Raw genomic sequence first — 12659 nt, forward strand, 5'->3', positions numbered from 1 at the left:
GAGGCAGGCCTCAAGGGGGAGAAACCACATAGGAATGTATTTCTCACCCTCAGGGTGTTGAAGTCCCTTTGACGGCATCTGAGCCAGTTCTCTCTGTGCACAGATGGGCAGATGGAGGCCCAGAGAGGGAGAGAGACTGGTCCAAGGTCACACAGCCAGAATCACAGACCAGGAGCACACAATGCCACAGGTTCTCAGCTGAGGCTGCTCTGATGGGGGCTGGGGAGTAGGGGATGGCTCTTAAGAGCTGGGCTCGGGGCTTCCCTGGTGGCGCAGTGGTTAAGAATCTGCCTGCCAATGCAGGGGACACGGGTTCGAGCCCTGGTATGGGAAGATCCCACATGCCGCGGAGCAACTGGGCCCGTGAGCCACAACTACTGAGCCTGCGCTCCGCAACGGGAGAGGCCGCGACAGTGAGAGGCCCGCGCACCGCGATGAAGAGTGGCCCCTGCTCGCCGCAACTGGAGAAAGCCCTCGCACAGAAACGAAGACCCAACACAGACAAAAATTAATTAATTAATTAATTAATTAAAAAAAAAAAAAAGAGCTGGGCTCCCTCTGTGGCCTTCCTTGAATTCCTAGAGAAAGCAGTAAGCCCCTGGGGATTATGTCCGTACTAATGGCCTGTGACAAAGACAGTAGGATAAGCAGCTTGCTCTGCAGACTAAACAAGGTGCAAGAAGCCAAGTCAAACAAAAGCTGAGGTTTTGTGCTGGCCTGGCTGGTGGGCTAGAAGCAGCCTAGACTCTCGGGGGGTCAGGCCTTGTGCCACTGCCCCGAATCTCCTCTGGTGGCCTTTTCCCCCTTTGCCACTGAGGGCTGGACAGAAGTATGTCCACAACACATGACTGCCCCTGTTTGTAGCATAGAATGTGCTTTTATGACATTGCCCCCAAGATGAGGAAACTGAGGGTCAGAGAGAGGAAGGAAGATAGTGTCCCGAGGCACATAGCAAGTCAGGCAGAAGGTTGGGACCCAAGACCTCCTGACTCCCCGCGCCATCATGGCCTCCCAAATTCTTCCTTTAATTAGTGCTGAGTGACAAATGAACACTGGAACAGAGGGAAATGCAATTTTCTAATTTTTATCCAAAGTGTTGCCCTATGTGATATCTCATTAGAGTCCACAGCACAGGCTTCAAGGGCAGAGAAGCCTGGATTCAAGTCCTGCTTCCACATTTTTCTAGCCCCATGGCTTCGGCAAATTACTTCACCACTCTGAGCCTGTTTGCTCTGGAAAACAGGAGAAACAACAGTACCTCCCTCACAGAGTTGTTGGGATGATTAAATGAATTAATGGATGTCAAGTGTTTTGCTCTGTGCTTAGCATACAGTAAGCACCTAATTACTGCTATTGCTATTAGCAACTCTTGCACCGACCTGCTGTATGGCCCGAGGCAGGGCCCTCACCCTCAGCCTCCATACTCCTCTCTCTCAAATGAGCTGTCACAAAGATTTCTTCTCACTCCAGGGCTCTGTGGTCTCTACCACCAGCCTTTCCAACCCAAATGAAACTGTAGACTCCAGAGGCAGTGAAGTGGGCTGGGAGCCTCTGTCACCTTCTATGCCAGGCTGCTTGCCCTGCCCCCAGCTCCACACACCTGCTCCAGGATGTTCTGGGTGTGAGTCCCCTCAGCAGGCAGTCTGTCCCTCCCCAGAGCTGGTGTTGAGTCAATTCTGTGCTGTTCCAACGGTTTGCACGTGATGGCCAATCAGGAGACCATAGGCCTTGAAAAGCTGGGGAGAACTTGGAGATTAGAGCTGAGGAAGAGGGTCAGGAAGATTTGGGGGCTAGCTGGGAGAGCATCATGTCCCTCTGCCCTGGCAGTGCTGTCCTTATGGTCTAGGGAGTCAAATCCTCCCTGCCTTGTTTCTGGTAAAAATAGCTAAAGACGCTCCTACCTCCAGGGACTCAGAAGTCGGTCTCAATCGACTCCCTCAGCAAGGGTCAAAGGGACCCTCTCCACAATCCTAATTGTGCAGGGATTGTTCTAGTTGTTTCTGAACGCAGCTTCCTTTCTACATTCTAGAACTCACTTCTGCAAAATGAGAATGGTTTGACTCCAGGCCTGGGGCCATTTCTCACTCCTTCCCTCCTGGTTCCCAACAGGAACAAGAAGAGATCTGCCTCATGCGGATTAAGGTGATATGTTCTCTAGCAGGTAGGGAGGTGGCGTGAGGAGATTACCTACCTCCCCCGACTTACCTGTCTGTGTGTCAAGTTTAAGCCCCTGGAGGGTTTGTGTAACACTGTTAGGAATCTTAAAAAGTAGAGACCCTGTTTGTGGGATTACAGGGTGTGGAGACATTCTCACCTTTTACACTGAGGCTTCAGACTGGCTACCAACCCCACTCAGTCCTGCCAGTTGCTGAGCCCTGCTTTGCACAGAAGCGATTTATTCCAGTCTGTTAAAAATGAGTCACAGGGCTCCCAGGAGCCCCTTATCTTTGGGACACATTCTGCCATTAACCAGTTTGGAGTCAAAGTAATGTTTCCAGACATAAATGTAGTTGGGAAAGTGCTGGGCTGCGTTAAAGGCTCTGCTCCTCTAGGTGCTTCTGTGTGACCTTAGGCAGGTCATTTTCCCTCTGAGCTTCCATTTCTTAACGTGTTTCCAAAACATAACAACCTCCAGCCACATCTGTTGTTCATGATTAGATGAAAGAGCTTTCTGAAACGTATATTGTGGCATAAATTTGACATTTATCATTGTCAGATCTTATAATAGTTATTTGACTCTTTATGTATATGTATAACTTTGATAAAAATAAAAACTTTTTAAAATGATGTGTTGATAGCTGTTTTACAGTTTAGTTGAAATATTTGGGAATCATTAGAGAAAAGTACATAGAAAACTAATCAAAGAAATTATTAACTCCAGGAAAAACAAAAATAAGTACAAAGAAGAGAAACACAGTATTTTACTTGGCTTAGCATTAAACAACATTTACATAGTTATATCAATACTTGTGAAAACACTGAATACTGACTGAACCAAACATTGTGATAGTATAGTAAGAGGATAAAGACAGGGACATTTAGAGAAGGTTAGTTAAGAGGGCTACACCCTCTTCCTTAAAATAGGAAATCAATAGATAATGTCTAAAATTGATAAATCAAGAAATAATAGTATAAGCATATCAACTGGAAATGCAGATATAAATAGCAGAAGAAACAGCTAATGGAGTGTAAAGTGATTGGAGGGGGGCAGCCCTGGGGAATGAGAAAGGATGAGGAAGAGAGTTATTTTTCATTATAATAAGACTTTAGTATTATTTTACTTTTCAAGTTATATGCATATATTCTTAGATTAAAATTAAAATTAATACAAAAAATAAAAATAGAGGAAAGTGACAGCTACAAGGAGGTTAATCTTGGTCCCAGATAAGGAAGAACTTCCTAATATCTAGAGCTATCCAAAAATGGAACCTCTGCAGATAGTGAATTCCCTGTCATCAGAAGTTTTTAAACAGAAACTATATGTCCATCTGTCAGAAACAAGGTAGAGAGTTCTAGCTTTGGCTGGGCTTTGCTAAGTAAGCTTAGGGATCACTTTCAATTCTAAGATTTCTTCTAATTCTATGCATCTGTGGAAGCTGGGATGTTCTTGTCATTTATCTCATAACTAATTCATTTATCTGTGCATTTAATAAGCATTTGCTTAGTACCTATTTTGTTTCTGGTGCTGCACCAGGTCCTGGGTTGAGGATAGGGGAACCAAGATAGATATGACATAGTGGCTGCCAACAAGAATCACTGAAAGTCAGTCCTGGAAAGTTCCTCAGCATTTGTCTGATCCAACCCCTCATTATACAGAGAAGGAAACTGAGGCCCAGAGAGAGGGAGACACTTGCACAATATCACACAGCATTAGTGGCAGAGTCAGGCTCACATCTAGACCTCTTAATTCCTGTGCTAGTAATCTTTTCCTCACAATCCTGCTTCTGAAGAGCACTTCTTCAAAAATAGTTCTAACAAAAATGAAGTTGATTCTTCCCGGTATTTTACTAATCTCATTCATGTAGACACATCATCATTGTGCAATGAATCTTATTATTATTTTAATTATAGCAAGGTTTGACTTCCTGGATATCTGCTTCAGAAAGGCATGCAGTGAGCTTTCTGGAGACACCCAGTAAAAGTTCACTGAACCCAAACCTCCAAGTCATTCACCAGAGAGATCTAAAACAACAGAAATAAAACTAACTGACATTGCTTTGTCTCACCATCTTGTGACATGCGTGAGAATTCTTAGGTAGAGAGTTACCGCCTGTGTCATGGGTAAAATCCCAAATCATTTTGTGGAGTTTGTTATTATTCCAACAGCTATGAGAGCCAACATTTGCATGTACCAACATCTCCTTGCAGTATCACTTCCTGGATCCTTTTTGCTCGATTTAGTAGTCCTGTCTTTGCCACTTTGAAAAATGTCCCACATCTCACTGAATTTCAGTTTTCCCTATCTGTTTTGTTTGTTTGTTTGTTTTTAGTAATAGTCACCATGGGTATTAGACAAGATTAGTGGTTCTCAACCAGGGACAATTTTGTCCCAGCCCCTAGTGGACATCTGGTAATGTCTGGAGACATTTTTGGTTGCCACAGCTGGGGTGGAGTGATACCGGCATCTAGTGAGGTAGAGTCCAGGGCTGCTGCTAAACATCCTATACTGCACAGAGCAGCCCCTCCCAACACAATGATCTGGTCCAAAGTGCCAGTACTGCTGCTGTTGAGAAACCCTGGTTAGACTCTTTGGCTGCAAGGGACAGAAACCCAAGTCCAACTTGCTTTAGTAAAAGAAGAAAAAGGAAAAAAACAAAAACAAAAGCAGGGTGGTTATTGGAAGAATATTATCATTGTTTTTAGAAAAAGAAAAGAGCTAAAAAAAACTTCAGGATGGATACACCTTGGAGATTAGCGTAATTCAGCTCCCATCTGGACTACCTCTCCTGTCTGTCTTCCTTTTGTTCTCATTCTTTCCATGTGACACAGGCCTAGCCACCCTAGTTTTGAGCTCATATCCTCGCAGCCTCACAACCAGAAAGGAAAAGGTCCTTTTCTTTCCTAGATCCACTGTCACAAATCCCAGAGAAGGATTCTGATTGGTCAAGCTTGGATCACATCCTCATCACTTGAACCAATGACTAAGGCCAGAGAGGGTGAAGTACTATATACAATGATTGACCTAGCCTGGGCCAATGCCTACCCCTGTGGCCAGAGGGATGAAATCTGTTTCCTGAAGTGGAGGAAGTAGGCTCTAGATAGAGAAAAACAGTAGCCACTACAGCATGGAATAATAAAGAGGGTGCTGGACTAAGAGTCAAACATCTGGATGCTATTCTTGGCTTGTCTCTAACTTGCTGTGTGATCTTGGACAAGTCCCTTTCCCTCTCTGGGCCCCAGTTTCTTACCTGTACAATGAAAAAATGGACCAGAAGTCAAAGATATCTCCCACCTCTAACATTTGATAACTTTTGATTGGTTAAGTATTGTTCATGTTCCCAACAATGTTGACATTTGAAAATACTTGCTAAACCCACCTAGCTTTTAGATTGCTGGTTCCAGGATACAATATAGTCTAGAAATATCTAATTTTTTTTCAAATTTAGTTTAGTTATCTGGTCTTTTCTAACTTCTTAATGATAATGAAAACAGCATCAACTAAAATGCTTTAGCACCTATTCATATTTTCAAAATGGTCTGTGTACTTCTCAATTCTTTCATAATATTCAACCCTTATAGGAAAAATTTGTAGACCCACAAGAACCACTTACACATTGCTTTTTCTTTTAAAAGAATTACCAGTGATTAAGAAAGATTAAATATATGAATAAAATCTACTTTCAACCTGGTATATGAATTTTATGTTAATCCTTATTTTGAAATGCATGTAGTCAAAAGAAATAGATGGTGTTGGGAAATCTCCAACAATATGGAAGATAAGGCAAAGATTTCAATATCACCAACCACTCATTCATTCAACAAATAGTTTCTGAGTACCTACTATGTTCCGGACACTATTCAATGATCTGCCCCTGTGTAACTTACATTCTAATGGATGCAGCTACATTTTAGTAATTGAAGAAGGATTTTTTGAATTCTAGCCCATCATCAACGAGGTGAAGTCCATACCTCTCAGCCCCTTGCCAACCCCACCAGCTCCAAGAGAACTCCCATTCACATCCTACACCTCACCAAACAGAACTTCCAGGTTGCTACCTTCAAAATTCACCAGTTCCAGGACTTCCCTGGTGGTGCAGTAGTTAAGAATCCACCTGCCAATGCAGGGGACACGGGTTCAATCCCTGGCCCAGGAAGATCCCACATACCGCGGAGCAACTAAGCCCATGCGCCACAACTACTGAGCCTACACTCTAGAGCCCGCGAGCCACAACTACTGAAGCCTGCATGCCTAGAGCCCGTGCTCCGCAACAAGAGAAGCCACCACAATGAGAAGTTCGCGCACCACAACGAAGAGTAGCCCCCACTTGCCGCAACTAGAGAAAGCCCACGCACAGCAACAAAGACCCAACGCAGCCAAAAATAAAAATTAATTAATTAATTTAAAAAAATTTTTAAAAAAGAGTAGCCCCCACTTGCCATAACAAGAGAAAGCCCATGCTCAGCAACGAAGACCCAGCAAAGCCAAAAAAAACCTCACCAGTTCCCACACACCTCTTCTACTTGGAACCCTCTTGCCTTCTCCACATTAGTATCACTGCCTCTGGGAAACCTCCTTGTATGGTTCTTTCTTCCTACCCCCCAGATTTAGTCCTGCCCTACTCTGTGCCCCCCAAACCTCATACACATGTCTATCACTTAACACCTCTCATTTTATGTCAGAATTATTTTTTATATCTTTGCTTCTCTCACTGGAATACAGAGTTCTCTAGGGAAAGGAAAAGTTCTTATTTACCTGAGGACTTTTGGGGCTTGACAATCCACACACACACACACACGCACACACACACGTGCACACGCATGTGCCTCAGACCTGCTCTTCCTCCTCTACTCCCCTTCTCAGTGAGTGACACCCCCATCCTCCCTCTTATTCAGGCTAGAAACCTGGGCATCATCCTCAATGAATCCCTTTCTCTAACCTCCCACATCCAACCAAGGTTCATCATGTTTACCTACCTCCTTACATACCCTCACCTCTGGATGAATCAGTTACTTCCCTTGGCCTAGATCAAACTTGCCCTATCCCTCATAGCCTGGGTAGCTTGTTATTCAGGGTTCACTTTAATCTTGACTTCCTCTAGGAAGCCTACCTTAATTCTTGTCCCCCCAGGCTGGGCTGAGCGTCTGTTCCCTGGGTAGTTTAGGTCTCCCGTGCTTCCTAGTTTATATGGCAATTCTTCTTCTCTCCTAGTAGACTATACACTCCAAGAGGGTGGGTTATTGTTTATGACTGCATCCCCAGCTTCTAGCCTATTTCCTGAGATGTGATAAGTTACCACTAATGACTTTTTAAATAAATGCAGGAACAAACTCATCTGGAGTCAGAAAGCCTGGATTCCACTCAGATCTGCCATTAACTAGTTGGGTCACTATGCACTTAACTTCACTGAGCCTCAGTGTTCTCATCTGTGAAATGGCCATAATAATTCCCCCCAGTCTACCTCCAGGGTTGAATGCAAAAAGCATATGAGATAATAAATGTGAAAGCTATTTATAACCTCTGGGTTGTTTTACACATGTAAGGAGTTACTTCTAAATGTTTTGGGTTGTGTTTGGTTTTGGTTTTGGTTTTTATATTTTCTCTGATTATTTTAAATATAATTAGGTATTGCTCCTACTTGTGAATTTCCTGTAGGGGCAGAATCCAAGAACTATGTTGCTGCTACTCATCTCTGAGAAGATTAGAAGTGTTTTGATTTTTTTTAAATGTTTAAGAGAATATTTTTGATACAAATTGTACTAGAGGCACTATTGGAAATAATCTAAATTTCACTTAAGCAACTAATACCAAATTGATACAAATTAAACAAGTTAACTCTTTATAAGTATTGATATAAAGGGAAAGAACTGACAATTTAGAACAGAATAGGAAAAGAAAATATACAAAGCAAACTTAACTTCAGTTTTACACTTATTAAATTAGCAAAAAACTTTTTTTTTTAAATAGCCTTTGCTCTTCTCATTTGGTTGATTTTAATTTATTTATTTATTTTTAATAAATTTATTTATTTTATTTATTTATTTTTGGCTGTGTTGAGTCTTCGTTGCTGTGCGCGGGCTTTCTCTAGTTGCGGCAAGAGGGGGCTACACTTCGTTGTGGTGCGCGGGCTTCTCATTGCTTCTCTTGTTGCGGAGCATGGGTTCTAGGCGCGTGGGCTTCAGTAGTTGTGGCACATGGGCTCAGTAGTTGTGGCTCGTGGGCTCTAGAGTGCAGGCTCAGTAGTTGTGTTGCAAGGGCTTAGTTGCTCCGTGGCATGTGGGATCTTCCCAGACCAGGGCTCAAACTCATGTCCCCTGCATTGGCAGGCGGATTCTTAACCACTGCGCCACCAGGGACGTCCCACAAAAAACATTTTTAAATGATAAGTCTCAATGCACATACACTGCTGTTGGAATGTAAATTGCTCAGTTCTCTGAAAAGCAAATTGATAAAATATATCGAGAGCCAAAAAATAATTCTACTCTTGGAAAGCTATCTTAAGAGAAGAATTTAACAGAATAAAAAAGTTTTGTGCACTAAAACATATAGATTACTCATAAATAATCAAAAAGTGCCAGCAACTACGACAATGGAGAAATGGTTTGGTAAAGCATGCTGCATCCATGGGATGAAGTATTTTATACAATTAAAAGCAATCATTATGGATGCATGGCCAGGGTGCTCTTAGTCCTGCCCACAAAACTCCTGTGAGTCCTGTTGGATGGTTTCTTCATGATCAGGGGAGGGCCAAACTCTCAGAACAGATCCTTGCTCAAGTCTTCAAGCACTCAAGGCCAAGTTCTCCAAGATGTTCCCAATGAAAGTGTTCAGCTTAAGCCATAGCCTACAATATAGTGGCAGTGGATTTGCAGGAGGTGGCAATGGGCACACTAACATTTCAGTAGCTTGGTAACTTACTGTTGACTCTGCTCACAATGAGGCTGTTCACATTCTGCTGGCCTTGAAGGAGACTATGGACACCTGGAGCAAGGTTGTGTCTCCTGCAGCCAGCTCCTAACCAAAATTAAGAGGATGGCCAGGGACTTCCCTGGTGGGGCAGTGGTTAAGAATCCGCCTGCCAATGCAGGGGACATGGGTTCGATCCCTGGTCCGGGAAGATCCCACATGCCGCGGAGCAACTAAGCCCATGCACCACAACTACTGAGCCTGCACTCTAGAGCCTGCGAGCCACAACTACTGAAGCTCATGCGCTGCAACTACTGAGCCCACGCGCCACGACTACTGAAGCCTGCATGCTCTAGGGCGCACGTGCCGCAACTACTGAGCCCACGTGCTGCAACTACTGAAGTCCATGTGCCTAGAGCCTGTGCTCCCCAACAAGACAAACCACCGCAATAAGAAGCCCGCACACCGCAATGAAGAGTAGCCCCCGCTTGCTGCAACTAGAGAAAGCCTGCGCGCAGCAACGAAGACCTGATGCAGCCAAAAAAAAAAGAGGATGGCCAGACTCCCTGGGGAGAAGGAGTCAAGTGCATTCAAAAAGGCAGGGGGGGCTCTGACTCTGGGCTCCCTGTAATTGTAAGAGGGTCCCATGAACTGTGCCTCATGGTATTCATGTGCTTGTGTAGTACCCTCTTCTTGAACCTGGACTGGTCCTGGTACTCAACTGTAACTAGAGAACACAGCAGAAGTGAAGCTGCATGCCTTCTGAAGCTAGGTCAGGAAAAGCTTTCAAGCTTTTGTCTGGAACACTCTCTGAAAGCCATGGGCCTCCTGACTGCCATCCTAGAGAAGCCACTTTTAGGCACTCTGGTTGACAATACCAGCAAAGTGCAGCCTTTCAGCCATTCCCAGTAAGGCACCACACGTCCTCCAGACCAGCCCATCCATGAGCTGAATCCCCCCCAGGTGACTTCAGTCGGTATTGTATGGAGCAGACGAATCAATCAGCTAATCTTGGACCAAATTCCTGACCCATGAAATTATGGGACATTATTAAATGGTTGTTGTTTAAGCCACTAAGTTCTAGGGTAATTAATACACAATAGTACATAAGCAGCACATCACCTTTGGAGGATGCTTGAGAATAAACTCATAATTCCAGAAATAGGTAACGATAAAGAATCAAGTATTTATCTTGCCTTCCCTTTATTAACTGTACTTCAGAGTAACCAAACAGTTGATGAGATCAAGCTCTTCTTTATAAATAATTATAGCTAATAAATGATGAGGGAATATCAGAATTAGAATATCACCATTTGAAATCCCTGATGAAATAATAACGATCATCAATAACTGCAAAAATCATTAGGCAAAACCCCAGCGAGGAATGGTATAACAGGTTAGGCTGAAAACACCTCAACCCAACGATCAATATCTTCTTAATAAGCTATGAAGAGAGAAAACCAGACTTTACGTGCCTCCTGATATGAGGCAACAAGAAGTATATGGCACCAACTCTGAAGCTTTCTTGTCCCCAAATCAAATCTGAGCCTGATAACACTTCTAGATTTCATCCCAAGGACCAGAGGAACATGTTACATGATCCCCTGGGGGTGTAATCCACAAAATCAAAAACATGGAAAACTCTACGGGACAAACAACCAAATTTCTTCAAAATATCTATTTTTTTTAAATAGAGGAAGAAGGGGACCCTATTGATTAAAAGAAACTTAGGAGATATATCAACCAAATCCAAATGTGTAGACTATCTCTGGATTCTGATATATATATATATATACATATATATATATATTTGAACATTTAATACATTTGAAATATATATATTACTGTATATATATATGATAACTGACTGGATATTAGATGATATTAAGAAATCATTTTTAATTTTTAGGTGTGATAGGTTACTATAATTTTTTTAAAAGCCTTTATCTTTTAGAGATAAAAGATACATGTATTCCAATGCATATGGGATTTTTCTTCAAAAGAATCCAGTGGTAAGGGGGTAGGAGTGAATAGGGTATAAATGAAGCAAGACTGGCCATATATTGATATTTTAAAGTTAGGTGATGGGGATATGGAGATTTAATATACTAATATCTTTAGTTTTATATATAATTTAAATTTTCATCTAAAAAAACTTTAAAACAAATAGTTCTAGCCAAAAAAAGTGTTTCCAGTGATGCACCTCTGAGTGGTTTGAGAGCAAGAGAGACAGTCTTTACCTCCTCCCTCTCGCCAAATCCCCCTGCACTTACAGGACTAGAAACCTAAAGAGGCATCTGAAGTCACATTTTAAGGAAGCATAATGGAAGGGAGTTTGGAGAGGGAGTGAAATCATTAAGGAGGATTATACTGTCACCACTCGACACAATGGGGATTGCTGCTTTTAACTGCTTTAAACAAGTCTTACTTCATACCAGAGCTTCGACTCAAGAAGGCGTCACCATGGGAAGTGGATCCTGCCCAGGAGATCAAATCTTTCTTCCTGGCTGAGTCTTTGAGTGCATGCTCCTGCCCTCCACAGCAAGAGAATAGAGGGGATTCTTAGAATGCACTTGAAATTCTCTTTTCCTCTTCATGGTGTCCTTGCAGCCAGGGGTCTTGGAAAGCTCAGGAATGAAGGTGCCTCGGATAAAGTGGCCTTCCTGACTCTGAGGGGCTGGGGGACCAGGTCAAGTTTCTGCCTTTCTGGGGGTCTCTACTTCTTGCACATTCAATGAGACGTAGTACAGCACAGAGTCAGCCAGCCTCTGGACACAGTTGGTTCTGCAAGTCACCAGCTGTGCAACATTCACCTCATTGCATCCCTGAAAGCAAGATACGGCACCACTAGCTCTACTAGAGCCATCCACAAAAATTCAGCCAGAGTTCTAACTCTTACTGCATCTTCTCAAACTGGCACCATCTGATCAGGAAATACAACCTAAATGTGTGCCACCAGTGTTTCCATCAGTCCATGAAGGATACAGGCTTCATCAAGTTGGACTAAGTGATCTTCCGTGAATGGATTATGTAAGACATCTACCTGACAAAACAATGCTAGCTCTTTGTACAAAGAAAAAAAGTCTTAATCTTAAAAAACCAAAAAAAAGTAGGGATGATAACTTCCAGCTCACATTGTTGTTGGAAGGATAAAATCAGGTAATGTATGCGAAGCGCTCAGCATGGATCCTAGCATTGAGTCAGCTCTCAATAAAAGGATATTACTATTATTTATTTCTCCATAAAATGTGGATTGGATCGAATTAAGCTTCCTCCTAATTCCAGTGTTTGAGGATTCATTCATTTATGCAACAAGCATTTATTGCCAAGCCCTACACCAGGTGCTGGTGCTATAAGGTGGAGACACCTGACATGGGTGTTGGAGGCTAAAGTCAGCATATAAGGCAAAAACTCTGCATACTCAAAATTATTCTTGAAAACTCTTCCACCATCAACCGACCTCCCAAGCATCTGCTCCCCCATTCAGAGGTGCTGTCAGAGGTGCTGCTGGTGGGAGGAGCAGCATGGAGTGATGGTGGCTGAGGGATCTTTCAGGACATGGCATCTTGTCTCCTCCCAGGCCCCAGAACATGAA

General features: G+C 43.0%; 1 protein-coding gene across 1 annotated transcript; it reads left to right on the forward strand.

The window, feature by feature from the left end:
- The first annotated feature begins 11798 nt into the window (after nt 1-11798).
- On the forward strand, nt 11799-12071 carry LOC118896394 (40S ribosomal protein S29-like). Its single transcript, XM_036854166.1, is given in 1 exon segment — nt 11799-12071. A coding segment is annotated over 1 exon segment (273 nt).
- Nucleotides 12072-12659: the final 588 nt, after the last annotated feature.

Source organism: Balaenoptera musculus, chromosome 6 (assembly GCF_009873245.2).
Source record: "Balaenoptera musculus isolate JJ_BM4_2016_0621 chromosome 6, mBalMus1.pri.v3, whole genome shotgun sequence".
In the NCBI taxonomy this organism is placed as follows: Eukaryota; Metazoa; Chordata; class Mammalia; order Artiodactyla; family Balaenopteridae; genus Balaenoptera; species Balaenoptera musculus.